This window comes from Bos javanicus, chromosome 13 (assembly GCF_032452875.1).
Source record: "Bos javanicus breed banteng chromosome 13, ARS-OSU_banteng_1.0, whole genome shotgun sequence".
Lineage (NCBI taxonomy): Eukaryota > Metazoa > Chordata > Mammalia > Artiodactyla > Bovidae > Bos > Bos javanicus.
Window position 1 is genome coordinate 62,635,930 of NC_083880.1, and position 23,129 is coordinate 62,659,058.

Below are 23,129 nucleotides of genomic sequence, written 5' to 3' on the forward strand. Positions count from 1 at the left end.
CACTGGGGAGAGTCTAGAGTGATCTTCCTAGAGGACATGATATCTTACTGAATTTGCAGAGTAGGTAGGAAGTGACTCAGGTAAAAATGAAAAGAAGAGAGAAATGTTCCAGGCAGAGAAGCCAGCATGTGGTAAAGAGCTCTGACCTGGAGTCAGGCAGGACTTTTCAAATAGTATCTCCTTCTTTCACTGGTTGTTTTTCTCTGGGCAAGTTGCTCTAACTTCCTGACCTGGGCTGCCCATCTGAAAGAGAGGAGATAACCACGTCTATCGTCAAGCACTGCTGAGTGTCAGAGTGATAGGTGCTCATCCAAGATCCCATTTCCCTATGGATAATTCTCACTCCTGTTCCTCCCATGACTGTCCAGGTGTCAGGACAAGATGGTTCAGCTTTGGAAACTTGTTCTCTTGTGCAGCCTGCTTGCCGGGACCTCAGCGTCTCTTCCTGACATTCGTGGCAACGATGTTCTGAGGAGGCTGAAATCTGGTCTTGAGAGAGGACTTGACACCTTTGACAGTACAATTGAAAGTGAGTTAACAACAGGGACGCTCAGTGGTGCCTGGGAGCTTCCTGCTAAATACTCTGCCTGTATCACCAGAGGCTGTAGCGGGGCCTCTTTATGGGTTGTTTATTAAGAGAGGTGACTAATTGGTTCCTGGGTCACCATTTATTATTTTTCTAGAAACAAGCAACACTTAACTGAATATCACTTTACATCTTAAATCATGGTAAACATTGCTAATATATTCGTAGGATAAATTCCTCAAAGTGACATTTCAAAAGTTCAAAAGTATGCATATTTTAAATTACAGTAGATATTGACAAATAATACCCTATGGTAATATTTTCTCCAAACTATGAGATTACTTTTTTTTCCACTTCCCTGACAGCACTGTTTTGGACAACTGAATTTTTTGCCAATCTCACAGATGAAAGGTTATAATTCATGTCACTTAGCTTTTCTCTAATTATGAAAGAATTCACTCGTATTTTTCATATTTTATTAGTCATTTACATATTTAACTTAAATATTTTATTTATATTTGTAGCATATTCTTTTGCTGGGCTATTCAATTTTCTTAGTACTTTGTATTAATTAACTGGAAAGGAATTTCTACCTAGCCTGCTGCTGCTGCTGCTAAGTCGCTTCAGTCGTGTCCAACTCTGTGCAACCCCATAGGCAGCAGCCCACCAGGCTCCCCAGTCCCTGGGACTCTCCAGGCAAGAACACTGGAGTGGGTTGCCATTTCCTTCTCCAATGCAGGAAAGTGAAAAGTGAAAGTGAAGTCGCTCAGTCCTGTCCTGACTCTCAGCGACCGCATGGACTGCAGCCTACCAGGCTCCTCCATCCATGGGATTTTCCAGGCAAGAGTACTGGAGTGGGGTGCCATCACCTTCTCTGCCTACCTAGCCTAGGTAGCTTTAAAATTACCTACCTATCTAGTTAATCATACGTCCTTGTAATTCTGATTTCTTGAAAGAACTTGGCCTTCTTTTCAATTTCTGGAAACATTGCCCTGAGAAACATTCTTTGTAGGAGAAACTAATTTCTGTATATGATGGCCTTTCAAACCTTGCCAGGGCTTGGGCAAATGTCAAAGATATAGGAGGGACCCACTTTCCAGTTTCAGTGCTGACAAAACTGAGCTCAGAAGCAGAAGTGTCTGGATTATCTATAGGACCAGACGGAGTTTCCGCCTCTGTTTCCATCATTATAATTAGGTAGATATTGTCCATTGCAGAGCCAATCTGGAGTACTCTGATTACATATCCTTTCCTGTAGCCTTTTGTGTGGTTTTTTCTGAGCTCGTTGCTGCCTTCCTGTTTCTCATTTGAATTCTTTTCTATATGTATATTCTGAACTCTTTTCAACTGTGCCATTCTACATCTGCCATGCCACTTCCTCTATCAAATCCCTCTTTTCTCTGAAAGACCCTCTGTTAGGACTCTCTGTCCTCCTGCTCCTGAATGAATCACTGCTTTCTAGGCCTCTTATCTAGGGCTCCTACTTGCCACTTTAATAATTTGGAGCCATGTTTTTTCTTTGATTCTACATTTTCCATTTCTTATTTTATTCTCAGTTTGTATGAGCATCTCCTTAATCTTTACTACTAGAATCTGATGTACAATCAATATCTATTGCCTGCTCAATAGTGGATTGATTGCTTTGTTGAAATAATGAGCATATATTAGCATGAAGGCAGCATACTAGGAACAAGGTCTCCTAGCTGTGTGACTTTGGCCCATTTCTTAATCTTTTGATCCTTTATTTCCTCATCTGAAAGCACAGATAATAGTAATACCTACTTTATGAAGGTGTTATAAGATGAAATAAAATAACCTAGGAAAGTAGTCTCATTAGTACCTGGTGCCTAGGAGCTGCTTCTTAAGTTGTGTACCACACTAAACGGAGATTGTTTTTGCAGTTATCTTTCAGAATTTGAAGACTGAATTGGAATCCAGGTGTTCAGACGAGGTTGTGGAGCAACAGGAAACTGAGAATTTCTTGGAACAACTCATTTCTAGAATTTTTCAAGTAGTGAGCAGGCTTACAGGGTGAGTTGATGCTTCATGTTGGAGATCTTTGTTCCCAGAAAAGAGAATACATATCTTTGGGGAGGTAAGTTTAATATAAAAGAAAGAAAGATGAATAAACCTTGTGTGTTTTTGCAGAGCAGAAGCGGTCTGAGGCCAGCTCTGCCAGATCTTGGGGAAATTAGAGTCAGGGCTGCAGGGCCTGTGAGCATCTCATGGGTCTGGACCTTCTCATTCTGTGATTTCAGGGTCACAATGAAGATTCTCTTCTTCCTCACCTCTATCTGTTTGCTGATGCCTAAAGTCCCTTTTCTAAGGAATAAGACTTTTCTTCTCTGAATATAGCTGAGTATAAAAGTCTGAATGGCCTCAGGAGAGAGAAAACTAGAATTCACACCACATAGGTGGCTCCACACCTATATAACATCTTGGAGTCAGGCAGTTCTGGGTTCAAAATCTGTCTCTGCATAAAAAGAATGGAATAATGCTGTCTGCAGCAACAAAAGGATGGACACAGAGGTTATTATACTAAATGAAGTAAGTCAGACAGAGGACAAACAAGTACCATATGATACCACTTATATGTGGAATCTAAAATATGATACAAAAGATCTTATACAAAACAGATTCGTGAGCATAAAAACAAACTCATGGTTACCAGAAGGGAAAGCAATGTGGGGGAGAAATTAGGAGTTTGGCATTAACATTGCTAAGTTGCTTCAGTCATGTCCAACTCCTTACAACCCTGTGGACCATAGCCCGCCAGGCTCCTCTGTCCATGGGACTGTGCAGGCAAGAATACTGGAATGGGCTGCCATTTCCTACTCCAGGCATTAACATATACAAACTATATATGTATACATACACACAGACACAAAACAACCAACAAGGATCTACTATATAGCACAGGGAACTATACTCAATATTCTGTAATAGCCTATGAGGTAGAAGAATCTGAAATAAAGATACCTCTATAAATATACATATCTCTACCTGAATCACTCTGCTGCCCACCTGAAACTAACACAACATTGTAGAGCAACTATACTTCAACTAAAAAGAAAAACGAAAAAGCAAATACTGGCTCTGGCACATATTCACCCTTGGCCTCTTGAGGAAATCACAGCTGTCCGATCCTCAGTCTGCCACGCCATCCAATGGAGAGAATTCAGCCTCTGAGCAGGGCTCTCATGAAGACCAAAGCAGGCAAAGTCCATGAGGCTCAAAACTCAGCACAAAGCTGGCACAGAGAAGAGCCAAGCAATGGCTGTCAGGAGTGACAGGGGTGAACTGTGGTTTTTACACAGGGTGAGAATCAGGAACGTCCAGGTCCCGGATATCACATTCGAAGCGACTTCTGAAAACAGTGCTAATGTGTCGATCCCCATCACTGCTGACGTCACTGTGAGCCTGTGAGTAGCCTTGGAATCTGAGGGTTGGGAGAGGCAGTGAGGTATGGCCAATAGGTCTCCAATCTGGAATCAGGCACTTTTCCACCCTGCTGCCTTGGTCTCCCAATCAGTAAAATAAGGAGGCCTTTGCAACTCCTAAATCCTAACCTTTAACATGTTCTAAGAAACACTGCCCAGAACCAAATCTCTTTTTTAAAAAATCCTCCATGAAATATATTTCCAAAATCATAAAACTTATCTAATCATAATAGCTGAAAATTGAGAAGACATGAACATTTATAACTCTTAGGCAAAGTTTCTTCCAGCATCATTTTATCTCTCAAGATTCTCTTTAAGTAGCAGTGACCAGTATGGCCATATAGTAGTGTACAGTATGTAATGAAGGGCATGTGAAATTATATGGAAACTATAATTATATTAGGAATTTTATTAATTCATTAATTATATAAGTTATATTAGAAACAATAATTTCTAAGTATTTTAATTACTTTTTAAATACAAAGAGAAAGGAAAATGCAGATGTGTAGAAGAGTCTTTATAAATTAAGTGTACTGCGATTTCATCATTCATTGGATGTGAGATCTTGGGATAGTTACTTAACCTCTCTATACCAAACATTTCCTCAGTCTGAAAATAGAGATAAGGATAGTATTTTTCCCTCATGGTACTGCTGTCAAGATTAAATCACTTAATTCAAGTAAAAAACTTTGTGAAATACTTAACACAGTTTGTGCTCAAGAAATGTTAACTATTATTTTTATTTTATCGGTGTGATACTGCATAAAAATTTCATACAAGCCAAACCCACGGGGCCAGAAAAGTATTACCTAATGTAAGAATGTAGATTTCATAAAAAATTTACACACTATTGACTATATCCATAGATATCCCATGCAATGGCCATCTAGAGAGACTCAGGTGAGCAACATGAAGAGACTTCTCCACCTCTGTTCACTGTGAATCTTATTCCCTGTAGGCCTTTTTTGGGTGAGATTGTCGACCTGGACCTCGATGTGGACCTCCAAACTACTGTCAGCATTGAAACTGATACTGGTGACCCCCAGGTGGTCGTGGGAGAATGCACCAACAACCCAGAAAGCATCTCACTCACGGTGCTGCACAGGTCAGCCCAACACATCTCAGCAGAGCAAGGAATTCCAGAGGAGCTGGGACCCATAGTTTCAGCCCTATTCCTTACCTGGGAGGGAGCAGAGTATTGTTAAAAAAAAAAAAAAAAAGTTCAGACTCTGGAGTCAAGCTAGCTTTGCCACTCACTTGGGTCTTTGTAATCAATTTAGCCTATAGAAGCTTTAGCTATCACATCTTTAAACTAAGGTTGGTAACATTACCTAACTCATAGGCTACTATGTTGACCAAATGAGAAAATACATAGCATACTCGGAGAATATTTGGCCAAGCACATACTAAGCTTTCAGTAATAGTAATATCTATCCTTATTTTCTGTCTCTCGGGTCTTCCCATTACCAACACGGGAGTGTTGACCTCTCAAACCATAGCTGTGAATTTGTGTATTTCACCTTTCATCTTTATTTGTTTTGGCTTCAAGGTTTTTGAAACTCTGTTGCATGCACATTTAGCATTGTTACATCTACTTGAAGAACTGACCCTTCTCTTATTATATAATGTCCCTCAAATAATGATAATAACAATAATAATATATTGTGTTTACCTTCTTGCCTCTAGTTAGGAGCAGGCAAGAAGAGTAAACCCTGCTCAGTTCAGTTCAGTCGCTCAGTCGTGTCTGACTCTTTGCGACCCTATGAATCGCAGCACACCAAGCCTCCCTGTCCATCACCAACTCCCAGAGTTTACCCAACTCATGTCCATCGAGTCGGTGATGCCATCCAGCCATCTCATCCTCTGTCATCCCCTTCTCCTTCTGCCCCCAATCCCTCCCAGCATCAGGGTCTTTTCCAATGAGTCAACTCTTCACATAAGGTGACCAAAGTATTGGAGTTTCAGCTTCAGCATCAGTCCTTCCAATGAACACCCAGGACTGATCTCCTTTAGGATGGACTGGTTGGATCTCCTTGCAATCCAAGGGACTCTCAAGAGTCTTCTCCAACACCACACTTCAAAAGCATCAATTCTTCAGTGCTCAGCTTTCTTCACAGTCCAACTCTCACATCCATACATGACCACAGGAAAAACCATAGCCTTGACTAGACAGACCTTTGTTGGCAAAGTAATGTCTCTGCTTTTGAATATGCTATCTAGGTTGGTCATAACTTTCCTTCCAAGGAGTAAGCATCTTTTAATTTCATGGCTGCAGTCACCATCTGCAGTGATTTTGGAGCCCCCCAAAATAAAGTCTGACACTGTTTCCACTGTTTCCCCATCTATTTCCCATGAAGTGATGGGACCAGATGCCATGATCTTCGTTTTCTGAATGTTGAGTTTTAAGCCAACTTTTTCACTCTCCTCTTTCACTTTCATCAAGAGGCTCTTTAGTTCTTCTTCACTTTCTGCCATAAGAGTGGTGTCATCTGCATATCTGAGGTTACTGATATTTCTCCCGGCAATCTTGATTCCAGCCTGTGCTTCCTCCATCCCAGCATTTCTTATGATGTACTCTGCATATAAGTTAAATAAGCAGGGTGACAATATACAGCCTTGACGTACTCCTTTTCCTATTTGGAACCAGTCTGTTGTTCCATGTCCAGTTCTAACTGTTGCTTCCTGACCTGCATATAGGTTTCTCAAGAGGCCGGTCAGGTGGTCTGGTATTGGTTCCAGTCAGGCTTGGTTCCCAGCATATAGTTGGTGTTTTATAAATATGTACTGATGAATAAATGAATGGATGGCTAGATGGATGGATGGATAAAGAATGGATGGATGGATGGATGAGCTCTCAGGATTGTGATGAGATGCTCATGAGCTACTGGGGTGAGCTGCTGGTCAACCATGGGGTTCTAAGTGATGATCCCCCTGGGTAGAGGCTCAAGTCACCTGATTTCAAGGAGCTCCACCATATTCCACCCTCTTTCCCACTGCTCCTTCTTGGCCGCTCTGCCAACTTCACTGACCTTTATCAATTTCCTCTCTTCTCCAGCCGCTTTGGACTGCTCAGTGATGTCGTGGACATTGGAGTCAACCTTGCCAGAAGGGTGGTGTCCTCTGTAGTGGAGGACGAGGTGAGTCACCCACTCCTGGGGGTATAGAGTCACACCTGGTGGGGGCAGGTGTGACATTCCATGGGTGGGCTGTACTGGGCAACTTCCTTTCTGAAGGGCCAACTTCCCTTTGAGTTGTCAGTTGCTACTCCCCCCACCCCACCCCGCTTCGCTCAGCCTGGCCTGGGGAGGAGAAGAGGGCCCAACATGAGCTGAAATCACTGGGTCCCACACTTGACCACTGGCCATACCCATGGACTGCCAGTAGGCCTTTTAGCTAATATTTTTCTTATTTCAATACAACTGTATTTAATTTATTTAAATACAAAATCTGTACATGCCACAGGTCAGATTCCTATGTATCATATACAAAATCATATGTACCATGCGCCCTAAATTCCAAAGATTCTAAATTAGTCATTCTGGAAGCGGGCTTGCAATCTGGGTTTTTTTTTTTTTTTTCAAATCCTCCAGGAGGCCCTGAGATTTACTGAACTGGAGGGTCACTGCTAAAACTATGGTTGTCAGACCAGCAGCACTGACCTTCCCTGGGCAGTTTTTAGAATGCAGACCCTTAGGTCCCACTCCAGACCTGCTGCTCATTAAGTTGCCTTTTAAAGAGATCCTCGAGGAATTGTATGCACACAAAATTGTGAGAAACACTTCTCTATGGTTCCCAGGGCCCCATTTGACCCTTGAGGTTTCAGAGTCCAAAGGACAAGGTTTCTAAGAGCACAGGGATATGGGATGCTTACAGTCTAGATACTTAAGGTACTGGGATTATAGTGTTCTGAGGTTTTTAGGGTTCTAGTGTCCTCTGGATCTCAGATATGGGCCTTCTAGGTTTCCACTCTTCTAGAATCCTAAGGGTCAGAAGTTCTGAGGCCCCAAGTAGTGAGCATCTCTGTGGGTGGCAGGCAGGGTGCTCGTAGCAGGTAATAACCAGTCCTCTTCCTTCTCCCATCTCTCCTCTCCCTCCTCATCTCCTGACCTCTTTCTTTCCTTCCCTCTTTCCAATTCTCTCTGTGTGTCTCTCTCTCTTTCACTGGCTCTGTATGACCCTCAGCTGTGCCCACGATTCCGCGAGCTCCTTGAAAGCCTGGATGCAGAGTGTGTTAAGAAACTCATCGGTAAGACACAGCCTGGGGAAGCAGGGAGGGGGCTCCCTCTGCAGCCTCACCAGGGATGGTATGCTGCTTTATGCCTACAGCACCGGCAGGTCTGGTCAGGGGATCCTAGAGAAGCTGAGGACCCTTCATCCTGAGCAAGTCAGGAGTGTGGTTGGAGGTGTCCTGCAGACTGAGGGTCTCTGTCAACCTCTGAGAGCTTCTGCTGCCCTCCTTTGTCCCACTGGCAGAACCTGATGCCCAGAATGATGTGAGAAAGAGGTCAGGCCAGATCTGGATTCAAACCCTGGATCTGCTACTTAGCAACTGTGTAGTCCTGGTCAACTGGCTCCACCTCTCTGAGCCTCAGGTTCCTGCCAGGTGAAAGGAGATTGTAAACATGGCTTAGCTGATGAATGGATTTAAAGAAAAAGCAGAAAAAGCCTAATATCCAGTAGGCATTGATGATAAAAACCGCCCCTTCCCTTTCCCTTCTTATAAGGAGGTGTGGTTTCACCCCCAGCCTGGACCTGGGTCTCTGGCATCACTGGGGTTGCTGGGGCTGTGGGCAACAGAAATGGGATGAGTGAAGCATCAGGGTCCTGGAGGCAGTTCTTTTACAAAATAGCCACAAAACAGTTCATTGGGCCATCGATCTGTGCTTCTTATATACTATCTCATTGGATCCTTGCAATGACCCTGTGGGGATGGGTAGTGTCATCATACCCATTTTACAGATGAACTAGCTGAGGCTCAGATAGATGGAGGGACACACAAGAGGTCCCATGGCTGTCAAGTCTGACCTGCTGGAGGGTGGCAGTCACTGGTGTCTGATTTGTATTCGGCTTTCCAGTGCTGGCGCCTGAGAACTGCTACTAATTGTGTTCCCTCAGGTGAACCTCAGGTCACCACCCAACCGTAAACTGAAGGCCAGAGATGAGGAAACCACTGGGATGCCCACCTGCTGGTGAGGGCTGGGTCCAGGGCCCCAGGCTGAGAGAGGATGAGACCCCCCACAGGGGCCTGTGGAGAAGCAGAAACAAGCTTGGCTTCTCTTCTTTCTCTAGTGGTAGACTCAGCCCTGATCTCGGTCACAGACCAACTCCTGACCCTAAATCAGACACACAAATTGTGCTTGATTCTGCTCCCTGACTGAGCCCGGAACAGCCAGACTGAGCTTTGACTCCAGCAGTTGACTGAGCCCTGACACTGGTCACAGATAGAGACCAGATCGCATCTCAGTCTGATCCCTGATCCTGATCATACACTGAGCCCTGAACCCTGGCTCCTCTGGGCCTTGATCAGTCTTTTTACATTGGCCATTGTTGCTAAGGTGATGGGGATGGGAGGGTGAGGGGATAAGGGGGGTCAGTGCCAGGTGCCAGAGAAAGACCCCAAACCACAGGTGCCAGACCCTCCCCAAGCCTCAGAGCTCACAGGGTTTGTGGGGAAGTACTCTGGGAGCTGTGCCTGCTGAATGCAGCAGCAGGAAAGGGTCCCAAGGGTGTCCATGCCTCGCACGAGGGTCTCCTTCCAGATTGGTTCCAGGACTAGACTGAATCTCTGTACCGTCTCCCTCTGGGACAGGCGGTGCTGCCACCATCCCCCAGGAGTGACAACTGAGCCCAGTCAAAGGACACTCTCGGATACTCATGCTCATAGTCAGGACACCCTATGCTCATCACCCTCCACCCCCAGCAATAAAAAGCCTTTTCAGCACCTCCTGTATGGTCTGTTGCATTCTTCCACTGGAATTTTGGGGGATGTGGGATATGTGCAACCAGGTAAGCAGAGACCTGGATCTGAAGCTAAAAGGGAGTTTAGGGATTATCCAGCCTCACCTCCTTGTCTTACAATCAGGAACACTGAGGCCCAGGATGGGCAAGAAAGTGACCTGAGGTATCGTAGAGACAGCCTCACCCTGCTTCCGCTACAGCACCTCCATGATGTAGGGCTGCCTTCCCCAGCACACCTGACCTCATGACCTCCTCACAGCACCCTTCTGCCAGGAGACTTGGCTCTTGCCCCCATTGTACAGATGAGGAAACTGAGGCTCACAGAAGATAAGTGATTCATCAAGGTTACAGGGTGGCAAGTGGCAGGGCTAGAATTTTAACCCATGTCCCTGGGAACACTTGCTCAGAGAGGTGACACCCTGGTTCTCAGTACTCAGCCACCTCTCTCCTGCCCCCAGCAGGTCCCATCATCCTGGCCCTGCTCTCTTCTGAGCAGGACTGATGAGATCCTCTCGAGTCCACTCTTCCTCCCTAACATGCAAGCCCTTAGTTTCCCTTTTGCCCTGGAAGAGAGAGGACCACATCCCTTACTCCATGCTGCATCACCTCTTTGGAGGAGTGATCCAGGCTGTCACCTCAGAGTCCCCGCAGCCTCTCTTATCCAGGAGGGCCCCTGACTTTCCTGCCAAAAGGCCCAGGGAACCTTTGCCCATTTGGCCAAGCAGCCATCTCAGTGCTTTGTGTGCAATTCTGTGAGGGAAGAACCACCGTCATCCTCTTGTGAGACTCGGGTTATGAGAGGCCAGGGTCACACAGAGGCCTGCAAGAGCGCTTACTCCACCCAAGAGCTTTCTACCTGATGAAGGCTGCCTCACAAGGTCAAATCACCTCAGGGGAGCCTTGAGCCCCTGGGGCTGCCTAGGGGAGACTTCAACCATCTCTCCTTAGCTCTGCAAAGCGGACCTTAGTTCAGGCTGTGCCAGGGCTGCTGACAAGGCATAGGGTGAGGGGTTGGACAGAGCTGAACTTGGCTTACCTGGCCTCTGCCCCTTGTTAGCTGTGTAATCTCAAGCAAGTTTCTCTTGGAACCACAGTTCTCTCACCTGCCAAAAAGAATTAACAGTAAAACCTCCCTCATTGTGCTGTTGTGAGATTTAAACGAGTCAATGAGTGGAAAGTGCTTTACCAGGGTCTGACACTAGTGAGCACAACTCAGGCTCTACCCACTGGAATTACTGTCAAACAGTGTTGAGAAACCACACATTTAATCTTTACACACTGTATGTCATTAGATTCTGATATCTACTGAGTGATGCAGTGAACGGTTCTTGGAGTAGATGTGGCAACTGAGTCTCAGAGAAGTAAAGTGACTTCTCCAGGGCCACACAGCTGGTCAGAGGCAAAACTAGATTCCATTTGATGTCAGTCTCCGCAGCTGGTTCTTCCCCTCTTGGCCACGGAAGATGGATCAGAGTTTTCCTTTGTGCCTATTTTGTGACTATCTCAACTTCCACAAAAAATATAGAAGAACGTCTCAAAATTCAAGACTTCTTTTGGGCAGCCACCCACTTGACCCTGTGCACACTATTCCATCCACCATTTCTTCTCCCCCTCCAGCTTCTCGATCCTCCTCAGCCCCACAGCTCTGCTTAGGAGCTGTGTCCCAGCTAAATGGGGGCCACTCCTCAATGTTTCCCAAAATAAGAGACCGTGTTTTCCAGCTGGGGGTTCTAAACAAGCTACCTTGTCATTACTGTCCAACACAGACAGAGGGTTCAGGAAGCGTCAGCTCTCGTTATTACGTATGAGTATGAGTATCTCATTATACTTTTAAAATCTTTTTTCCATTTTTATTGAGAAGTAATTGACATTCAGTTGAAATAAGTTGAAGGCCACAGTTTGATTTGTGTGTGTTATGAAATGATTGTGACAATAAGTTCAGCTAACATTCATCTTCTCATACATATACAATAAAAAGAAAAGAAGAAAAAAGAAAACATTTTCCTTGTGATAAGAACTCTTAGGATCTGTTGTCTTAACAACTTTCCTACGTATCATACATCATTGTTAGATATAGTCACCATGTTGTATAATACATTCCTAGTGCTTATTTATTTTAGAACTGGAAGTTCCTGTCTTTGGGCCATCTTCTTCCAGTTGCCTCCTCCTTTGATATTTATAAGTCTGATCTGTTTTTCTATGACTTCGGTGTTTTTGTTTGTCAGATTCCACACATAAGTGAGATCGCATAGTACAGGTCTTTCTCTAATTTATTTCACTTATCATAATGCCTTCAAGGTCCAACCATGTTGTCACAGATAATAGGATTTCCTCGTTTTTAACAACTAAATGATATTCCACTGTGTATATATACTATAACTTATGTATTTATTCATCCATCAATGAACACAAGTGTTGCTGTGTGCTGGCTATTATAAATAATGCTGTTATAGACACAGGGGTGCAGACATCTTTTTGAGTTAGTGATTTCATTTCTTTTGGATTTATTCCCAGAAGTAGAACTTCTAGATCACATGATAGTTCTATTTTTAATTATTTGAGGAATTTCCACACTATTTTCCATAGTGGCTACATCAATTTATATTCTTACCAACAAATGCACATGGGTTCACCTTACTCCACAACCTCATTTGTGATCTCGTCATTTTGATGATGGTCATTCAAACAGGCATTAGATGACATCTCATTGTGATTTTAATTTGTATTTCCCTAGTTGCTAGTGATGTTGAGCATCTTTTCACATACCTGTTGGTCTTTCACATATCTTCTTTGGAGAAATATCTTTGCCCATTTTTTGTTTTTTGTTTTGTTTCTTGTGTTGTTGTTTTTCTTTTTTTCTTCTCATTATAAAAGCCTATGTTTTGAAAAAAATGATCCCTCTTTAGTACTTCCTAAAAGTATTTTATCATTAAATACCACATTTATTGTCAGTATGGAATAACCAGTATAAGAACACAATTTTTATAGTTTATATCTGAGTTGGCTTAGACAACCATTCTGGGCAGTATACCAGTCAACTGGGTTTTTCATTCATGCGTGCAGGTATACATTCAGTAAGTATTTACTGAGCCTCTGTTGTGTGCTAAGAAACTCCTAGTAATTATAGACACAGCAGTGGACAAAATCGTCCATGTGCTGTTTTTTCTTTTATTGCTATTGAATTGTTTGCATTCTTTATATATTTAAGATATTAACCCCTTATCAGGTATATGGTTTGTAAATATTTTTTTTAACAGCATGCCTTGTCTTTTCCTTTTACTGTTTTTTTGTTTGTTTGTTTTTGCTGTTGTTGGTGTTAGGAAGAGTTTTTTAGTTTGATGTAGTTCCCTTCTTTATTTTTCACTTTGTTGCTTGTGTTTTAGGTATCACATCCAAAAGTCATTACCAAGACCCATGTCAAGAAACTTTATTCCTGTTTTCTTTATCCCTCCTTTGTTTCTGAAGGACAGCCTTGCCAGGTATAGAATTCTTGGGTGACGGTTCTTTTTTCAATATTTTGAATGTCACCTCATTCTCTCTCAGTCAGAATAGTTTCTTTTGAGAAATCCACCAGTCATCTCACGGGATTCCCTTGTATGTAACTTCGGTTTTTTTCTCTTGTTGCTCTTAAAATTTTTTCTTTGTCTTTGAATTTTGAGGATATAATTATAAAGTGTCTTCATATAGATCTATTCAGATTCTGTCTATTTAGGGTTCTTTGGATCTCATGGGTCTGGATGTCCATTTCCCCAGGTTTAGGAGTTTTAGTATTGCTTTAAATATACTTTCTGTCCTTTTTCTCTTCTCCTTCTGGAATTCCTATAATGAAAATATTATTTCTTTTCATTGTGTCACATAATTTCCATGAAAGTGAAAGTCACTCAGTCATGTCTGACTCTTTGCCACCCCAAGGACTATACAGTCCATGGAACTCTCCAGGCCTGAATACTGGAATGGGTAGCCTTTCCCTTCTCCAGGGGATCTTCCCAACCCAAGGATCAATAATTTCTTCACTCTTTTTCCTTTTTCTCCTCTGACTAGCTTAATTGTTAATGTCCTATTCTCCTGGTTGCTGATTCTTTCCTCCTTATTGTTAAATCTACTTTTGAAACTTTTCATTGACTTTTTTCAATTCAATTATTGTATTTTCAACTCTGGGATTTCTGTTGTTGTTGTTGTTTATGGTTGCAATTTCTTTATTGAACTTCTCATTTTATTCATGCATTGGTTTCTTAATTTCATTTGGTTGTCTGTGTTTTCTTATAGTTCACTAAACTTCCTTAGACTCATTAGAAAAGACTCTGATGCTGGAAAAGATTGAAGGCAGGAGGGGAAAGGGATAATAGAGGATGAGATGGTTGGATAGCATCACTGACTCAGTGGACATGAGTTTAAGTAAACTCCAGGAGATGGTGAAGGACAAGGAAGCCTGGCATGCTGCAGTCCATGGGGTCACAAAGAGTCAAACACAACTGAGTAACTGAACAATAAAACATCCTTAAGAGGATTATTCTGAATTCTTTGTCTGACAGTTCACAGACCTTCCTTTCTTGAGGATCATTTATAGAACTGTATTAGTTTCCTTTGATGGTATCATAGTTCACTGGTTTTCTGTGTGTGATCCTTGATTCCTTACATTGGAATCTGCACATTTGAGTCCTCTTCCAGACTTTATAGGTTTGCTTTGGCAGAGACAGTTCTTCACCAGTCAGCTCAGTTGTTTTTTGGGGTGTGTGTGTGTGGTGGTGATGTCCTTGGGCATAATAATGGTTGGGGTGAGTCAACTGAGCTCTGAGGATGGGGATGGGGTGGGATGTGCCTCTGCCTGAAGATAGCTGTAAAGGACTGCTGGCTTAATTTCCTATCTTGGTGAAGCTGTAAGATGGGCTCTACGGTTGCCTGGATTCTCTGGCCAGACTTACTAGATGATCAGGACTTGATACTGTATGTAGTACAAGATGCAGCAGGACAGGACCCAGTACCTGTACAGCTTGTTGTTTGGAAGCCTGTGTCCCCTGGTCAGGTGAAGCCATCAGTTTTGCTCTGCAAACAAGGGAAGCCAGGAACTGTGGTCCCTTCAAATACCCCTGTACTTAGAACTGTTGAATGGGTGACACAACTTCCTGTGTGCTCTGGGTAGATTCCCTAGCTAAACTGGCTGAAGGCTGTGTTTAGCAATGAATGGGGCTATCAGTTAGATTCACTGCCCAGGTACAGTAGGAGAAGCAGCTCCAAAGCTGGTCAAGCTTTTTGTTTGTTGTCTAAATTCAAACCAACCCACACCCCCAAGTTTCCTGAGTGAACAGAGTCACTACTTTTCCTTTACAAACTCTGGGCTCTACCTGCCCTTCTCTAGGCTCCATCTGGGCAGCACAGCTTCCAGGAGTTGGCATTAGCCCTTCTGGACAGATGGGGCCAGAAGACATTCCCCACAGCGAGTGGGGCTAGGACTCCCCTCCCTTCCTGTACGTGGATAAACTGAGCTCTAGGACCAGCAAAACTCCTTGTCTGAGGATTTGAATCAGGTAGAACTGCTCTTGGCCAAGTTCCCTCATCAGAGTGCACCCCCAACTTGGTTCTGCAGATGGACAGAACCACTGGTTATGATGACTGCTTGGATGTTGTAAGTATGAACTTGGTCTGCCAAGATCCACATGCTGTTTTTGCAAGCCCCTTCCCCCTTTCCCAGGTGGCTCAGTGGTAAAGAAACTGGCTGCCAATGAAGGAGACATAGGAGATGCGGGTTCAATCCAGGAAAGAGCCCCTGGAGAAGGAAGTGACAACCCACTCCAGTGTTCTTGTCTGGAGAATCCCGTGGACCGAAGAATCTGGTGGGCTACCGTCCATGGGATCGCAAAGATTCAGACGCGATTGGGCATGCAATACTTCCTCCCCCTTCTCCAGCAGTCAGTTTCCCAGTGGTTGAGCCTTCACAGATTCCCTGGCAGTCCCCATGCTGTGAAACAAGAAGACATCCCCCAAATTGACCCCAGTGCTGAGGAGGCTCTGGTTGCCCCCCAGGGTTCTCTTTTCCCTCTGGAGGCTCAGAGGAGACCTCTCCCTGTGGTGCTGTGCTGGCCTAGAGGAGGGCTACGTGGAGCTGCTTCTTACACTTATAAGGTGGTCTGCCCTGATTCTCCGTGGTGTGGAGGGTGCTTCAGCCTCACTAGGATCCTCTCAGTGGTGTCTTGTTCTTGAATCATTGTTAGTTGTTCTTGTGACAGGAGCAAAGTCAGAAGTGAACTATGTCTCCATTTGGTGACATCACTCTCTCACTTTCCTTATTCATCTCTGCCCCACAAGCCTGTGAACTCCTTGAGGGCCAGTACCTCTGTCTTCTCAGCAACCCCAGTGTCCAGTAAAGGACCAGATGTAATACAGGCACTAACCAGTGTTCAATGAATCAATGAGTGAATGAACCTCTTTTTGACTGTAGTACACAATCAGACATCATCTCCAGGACAGCTAAGTGGGTGGTGAACAGGAAAATTCTAGCAACTCAGGATTTGGGGGATGTGGGAGACCTGTCATTATTTTCCAGTAGCCAGGGCCAGATACTTGGCACTCAAGGACATGTGTGATGGGCTATGGCCAATTGTGTTGGCCCTAGTTGAGTGATGGAGAAGGCTGTGGTGTTGGAGAAGACTCTTGAGGGTCCCTTGGACTGCAAGGAGACCAAACCAGTCAATCCTAAAGGAAATCAGTCCTGAATATTCATTGGAAGGACTGATGCTGAAGCTGAAGCTCCAATACTTTGGCCACCTGATATGAAGAACCAACTCATTGGAAAAGACCCTGATGCTGGGAAAGATTGAAGGTGGGAGGAGAAGGGGATGACATACGATGAGATGGTTGATGGCATCACCTACTCGATGGACATGAGTTTGAGCAAGCTCAGGAAGTTGGTGATGGACAAGGGAGCCTGGTGTGCTGCAGTCCGTGGGGTTGCAAAGAGCTGCACACAACTAAGCAACTGAACGGAACTGACTAGGTGAGCGAAGCCAAGACATGGAGTGGTGGGGCCAAGGCCACTGGGCCCCACAGATAACAGATGTGGACAATGAAGGGAAAAGGAAGGGGATGGGTGGAGAAGTGAGAGAATGTTCTACTACTGTGACTCTGGCACCCCCAGGACCAGCTCTGGCTCCCTGCCCAGACCTCAAAAAGGAGTGAAGTTTTTCTAGAGGCAGTGATACCCTATGAGGGAGGATTCAGGGGAGAGGAGGATACTTTGAGAGGGTGAGAGGCTGTCTGCCATAGGGGAATATATAGGAAGAAAGACGGCAAAACCTGAGTGTCCTCTGAGTCATCCACAAACTCAAGTGCCAAACTCCAGTGCAGGCTGTTTTGGAGACTTAATTCAGTTAAGTAAATGCTGGATATTTCCAATGTTTGTCCAATTCCCTCAGGATAATATCTGAGGATCAGAATTATTAGCTCTATGCCTTGGAACATTTTATGGCTCCAAAAACACGTCACAAATTTATTTGCCAAACCGGATCTTTCTATTTACACTAAGATGGGAGAGTATATACTTTTCCCCATATATTTGACAGCAGATGGACACTTTTATTTTAGATATTTGCTCTTGAGATGGGGGTAGAATAAACTTCATCACAGTGGAAAAGCCAAGGTCCCAAATTAGGAGACTTCATTGTTACTACAATTCAATACACTATTTTCTGAATGTTGAAAAAAAAAAAAAAATTGGGAAATATTTGTGCTTTACAGCTGGGTGAAAATATAGATCTTAGAATTGTGCTTAGCCAGAATCATAATGATGCAAAAGACTGAACGTAGGTGGTAAAAACTGAAAAGGATGCTGAAATCTTCATGCAAGAAATAAAATGGATTTTTAAAAGAAAGATGATTGACTACCTAACTAAGCCATGCTCTCTGCTGGGCAATTCAGGGTGACTTTAAGCAGTTCCTCTCCAAGCCAGCATGGTCTGTGGTAAGAGTCTTCTGGACTTCAGAAGACTTCGGTCTGTTTCAAAATCACATGTGACGAAGTGTCTAGAAAATTCTGCTCCCCACTTGTGAGAGAATGAGAATGAAGAGGCAAATAATGTATTTAAATTAATTTAGAATTCATTTGAATCTTGCAAATTCCCTGGAAAGGGACTTGGGATCCCCCAGACCACTTTGAAAACCACCAGGTTAGGCATTCCGTGGCGCTAGTGATAAAGACCCCTCCAGTGAATGGAGGAGACCTAAGAGATGCGGGTTCAATCCCCGGGTCTGGAAGATCCCTGGAGAAGGAAATGGCAACCCACTCCAGTATTCCTGCCTGGAGAAACACATGGACAGGGTATCCTGGTGGGCTAGAGTCCATAGGGTGGCAAAGAGTTGGACACTACTGAAGCGACTTAGCTGGCAGGTTAGACACCAGGGAGCCAAGGAAGGTTTCTGAGCAGAGGAGAGACCATCTCAGCTCTTAGTTTGAGGAAGTTTCCTCTGGTACGTGGATTAAAAGGTGACAAAGGCTGTGGCTGGTCCAGGTCCAACCCAGGGCAGGAGCCGTTGGGGTAGATGGCAGGGCTGCAGACAGACTTCCCTCCAAGGGAAGAGGTGCTTATGAGAGAGGGACGCCCAGAGAAGGCCTTCCTGTGACTCATTCATGCTGAGCCTTTGCCATCCTGGGGCCCCAGTCTAGGCTCCAGGGCCAGGGCTTATGGCTCAGGGGCCTACATTATGATCTCCCCCACTTAGGAGGGAGCCAGTGTTGCAGGAAGGAGCAAGACCACACCTCTGGTTCCAGAAGAGGGAGCAAAGCCATTCCCTTTGGCTCTTATCCGAGGCTGCAGGCCAAGTCAGCACTTGTCCCCGTGGTCCTGCAAACACTATCCATCCATCTGAGCCTCTGCAGACGTGGCCACCGATGGGAGCAGCTGGGCTGACAATGGTACCCGTGAATTAAATGTTATACCTTCATCAAAACTTTCAGAGTGTCCTACCACATGATCCAGCAGTCACACTCTACGGTGCCCAATTAAAGGCCCATACTAACCTGCACGTGGATGTTTATAGCAGTTTTATTTGCAACTGCCAAAATTTGGAAGCAACCAACATGTCTTTCAGTGTGTGTGAAAGTCACTCAGTCATGTCCAACTGTTTGCGAACCCATGGACTGTATACTCCATGGGATTCTTCAGGCCAGAATACTGGAGTGGGTAGCCATTCCCTTCTCCATGGGATCTTCCAAACCCAGGGATCAAATCCAGGTATCCCAGATTGCAGGCGGATTCTTTACCATCAGAACCACCAGGGAAGCCTCTGTCTTTCAATAGGTGGATAAATAAATAAACTATGGTACATCCAGACAATGGAATATTATTCAGCCCTGAAAAGAAATGAGCTCTGGAGTCATGAAAAGACACAGAGCAATCTTCAATGCATATGATTACATGAAAGAAGTCTACTGAAAGGTTACATATTATATGATTCCAGCTCTGTGATATTCTGGAAGAGGCAAACTAAGGAGACAGTAAAAGGATCAGTGGTTACTAGAGGTTAGGAGGGAGGGAGAAATGAATTAGCAGAGCACAGAGGGCTTTGGGCACTTCCCTGGTAGCTCAGTTGGTAAAGAATCCACCCGTAATGCAGGAGACCCTAGTTCAATTCCTGAGTCAGGACGATCCCCTGGAGAGGGAATAGGCTACCCACTCCAGTATTCTTGGGCTTCCCTGGTAGCTCAGATGGTAAAGAATCCACCTGCAATGCAAGAGACCTGGGTTCATTCCCTAGGTTGGGAAGATCCCCTGGAGGAAGGCATGGCAACCCACTCCAGTATTCTTGCCTAGAGAATCCCCATGGACAGAGAAGCCTGGTGGGCTACAATCCATGGAGTCACAAAGAGTCAGACATGACTGAGCGACTAAGCACAGCACAGCACAGAGGGTTTTTAGTGCAATGAAATTGTACACAAGTGGCAGAGAAACATTCTTACACATTTGTCAAAACCTACAGAGGGTATAACACCAAGACGAAACCTTCATGTAAACTTTGAGTGATAACGATGTAGGTTCATCATTATGACAAATGTCCCACTCTGGTAGAGGATATCAATTACAGGGGAGGCTCTGGGGATGGAGGGGAAGGAGATATATAAGAGCTCTCTGCACTTTCTGCTCAGTTTTGCTGAGAACCTAAAATTGCTCTAAAAAATAGTCTATTAAAAATTAAAACTTACAGGGTAGAGGATTCAAGTCTGCTGTTGCATTTCCCCTAGAACCTGACCACTGCCTCCCTTTCAGCCTCTTCACCTGGGCTTCCTGATTCACGTTCTATAAACAAAGAATCATGCAGTGATGTTTTGGTGGGTGCTCATGATGAAATATTTACTGGGAACTCTGCTCTACAAAGTCAGAATGGCATTCTGGCTTCAGTATGTATCAGTAGGTAGGAAATGTACTAGATGAAACTGAATCATGGTTAAGTGCTCTGGGGTCTGCCTCCTGGCTGTGAATCTTGACTCTTCCAGAAGCTAGAGGCACATTGCTCAGCTTCTCAGGTTACAGTCTCTTCCTATAATGTGAGTAACAGAGCATCAACACCTCTCAGGGTTTGGAGAGGATGAAATAAGATGTGGTGTGCACAGTACAAAGCACAGGTCTGGGAAGAGAGCAAAATTAGAGACAGCCTCTAAGATCTGATAAATAAGTGGAAGAAGTTCATGTACTCAGACCTAGGGTTGAGCAGAGGGACAAATGTCCAGCCTTGGAATAAGACAGAAACTAATTTCTAGCAAGGAACTCTAAAACAGTTTCTTACTTTGGGTGAAATTAACCAAGATTTTAGTTAGGAGGTTGGGATTGACATATACAGTACATATAAAATAGATAATCAACAAAGATCTACTGTATAGCACAGGGAAGTATATGCAATATTTTGTAAGAATAAGGGGGAAGAATCTGAAAAAGAATTTACAGGACTTCCCTGGTGGTTCAGTGGCTAAGAATCTGCCTGCCAGTGCGGGAGACACAGGTTCAATCCCTGGTCTGGGAAGATTCCGCATGATGTGGGGCAACAAAGTCCATGTGCCTCAACTAGTGAGCCTGCTGTCTAGAGCCCTCACGCCGCAACGACTGACTTATGCTCTGCAATGAGAGAATGCACACAGCACGCAGCAATGAAGACCCAGTGCAGCCAAAAAGAAATAAATACATACATAATTTTAAAAAGAATGCATATGTATATATGTATGTGGGGTTTCCCTGTTGGCTCAGAGGGTAAAGAAACTGCCTGCAATGTGAGACACCCAGGTTCAATCCCTAGGTCAGGAAGATCCCCTGGAGGAGGGCATGGCTACTCATTCCAGTATTCTTACTTGGAGAAGTCTGTGGACAGAGGACCCTGTCAGGCTACAGTCTGTGGGGTCACAAAGAGTCGGACATGTCTGAGTGACTAACACTTTCCCTTTCATACACGTACTTGTGTATAACTAAATCACTCTGCTGTGCGCCTGAAACCTACACAACATTGTTAACCAGCTACAGAACACTTCAATAAATAAATAAAGCAAGATTGCAAGGGTTGAATCATTCATTCTTTGTGGATCATTTGCCGTATTCCGGGCAGGCCACAGGAACAGCTTGAGCAAAGGCCCAGAAGCAGGAGGGACATTCCAGGGAAACAACAGGTAAGCAGCAGAGAACTTCAGCTGCATTTGGGGATGGTGGGTGGAGATCAGCATGACAAGGGCCCCTTGGCTGAGATTCCATGAGCCTGTCTTATCCTTATCTTTGCCCAGAATTGTTACATGACTTAGTGTGGGAGATGAGGAAGCAGATCCCTAAGTTCTCCCTTCCAGAGGACCTGCCACAGAGAGGATAGTTGGCTGCTCGTGTCTCTTCATCTCTGTCTACATCTAGTCTCCTAGGACAAAGACTAGAGGGAAATGAACCAAAGTACTAGCAGGGCTTAGCTCTAAATAGAGACATTGTCTTCCATATTTCTATATTTTAAAAATATTTCTTTGAAAATGTGGATTTTTTTAAACAACCTAAAATACATATTTTAATACAAATTTAAGACTAAGGCTTGATGGAGGTGGTGCCAGCATTTTGGAACAAATGATGGAGTGTGTCTGTCCTCGGAGACTTAAGAAACAAGCCTTCCTTCTCAGTGCAACAGAGAGCTGTTACCCTTACCCGAAAAGGAGGCTTCAGCTCTGCTCTAAGAGGAATTTGTGATGTGATGTCAAGGTGATAAGCCTGTGCAAAAGGAAGAACTGGATTCAAATCTTGACTCTGCTATAAACTAGCTCTGTGATCTTGAGCAAAATTTTTCCTCTCTTGAATCTTAGTTTCCTCATCTGTAAAATAGGACTAATAAAAGTTTTTATATTATAAGGATTCAAGGAGGATTCCACAAACATTTGTGAAAATTGTCAGTGTCAGCTATTGTTATTACAGATGGGGAAACTGAGGCCCAGGAAGGGCATGGGAGCTGTCCGTGTCAAACAGCAAGGAATGGGCAGAGCCGGTCCAGAGCACAAGATTCCTTGGATGAATTACTGGGTACAAGCTCGCTCTGCTCACTGAACAATAGGCCGATGAATCTGAGAGATGTGGTGCTAAGGCAAGGAAAATGACTCTGAAAGCAGCTGACCAAGAAGATGGCAAGCTAGTGCCTCAAAATAACCATCTTGTCAGGGTCTGGATGCCAGGCGCTTTTGTAGAGTCAGAGGAAAAGCAATGAGGAACTAGAGTCAACAGGCAGACTGGAGAGGGAATGGCAGTGGGGAAATGAAGTGAAATGGTCTTCAGTCTTGAAAAACATTTCCAAAGGAATGGCCAGCCTTTGGAAAAGATGTGTTAATCTCTTCTGTTCACAGGTGGGTAGGGACAAATTCTCTCTCTATGAACTGACCAAAGACACTTTAGTTTACAGTCAAGCAGAAGGGTAGGGTCCTCTGAGTCAAGTTATTAAGTATGATTGTAGTAACAATTTTTATAAAACAATTTTGTAATAACAATGATTTTAATTTTATAATAACAATGATTATAATAACAAATAACAATTTGGCCACCTGATGAGAAGAACTGACTCATTGGAAAAGACCCTGATGCTGGGTAAGATTGAAGGTGGGAGGAGAAGGGGACAGCAGGGGATGAGATGGCTGGATAGCATCATGGACTCAATGGACATGAATTTGAGTAAGCTCCCGTAGTTGGTGATGGACAGGGGAACCTGGTGTGCTG

At 44.2% G+C, this 23,129-nt stretch overlaps 1 protein-coding gene across 3 annotated transcripts in view; it reads left to right on the plus strand.

The window, feature by feature from the left end:
* LOC133259600 (short palate, lung and nasal epithelium carcinoma-associated protein 2B) overlaps positions 1-9,907 on the plus strand; it is a 39,941-nt gene extending 30,034 nt beyond the window's left edge. For 2 of the 3 annotated variants that reach the window (XM_061437281.1, XM_061437279.1), the window contains exons 2-9: positions 369-529; positions 2,428-2,557; positions 3,844-3,948; positions 4,925-5,071; positions 7,022-7,103; positions 8,149-8,212; positions 9,082-9,155; positions 9,713-9,907. In XM_061437281.1, the coding sequence (XP_061293265.1) occupies positions 382-529; positions 2,428-2,557; positions 3,844-3,948; positions 4,925-5,071; positions 7,022-7,103; positions 8,149-8,212; positions 9,082-9,110 (705 nt within the window). In that variant the 5' untranslated portion in view covers positions 369-381 and the 3' untranslated portion in view covers positions 9,111-9,155; positions 9,713-9,907. The remainder of the gene's footprint in view (positions 1-368; positions 530-2,427; positions 2,558-3,843; positions 3,949-4,924; positions 5,072-7,021; positions 7,104-8,148; positions 8,213-9,081; positions 9,156-9,712) is intronic. The other variant, XM_061437280.1, reaches the window with a different exon arrangement.
* Positions 9,908-23,129: the final 13,222 nt, after the last annotated feature.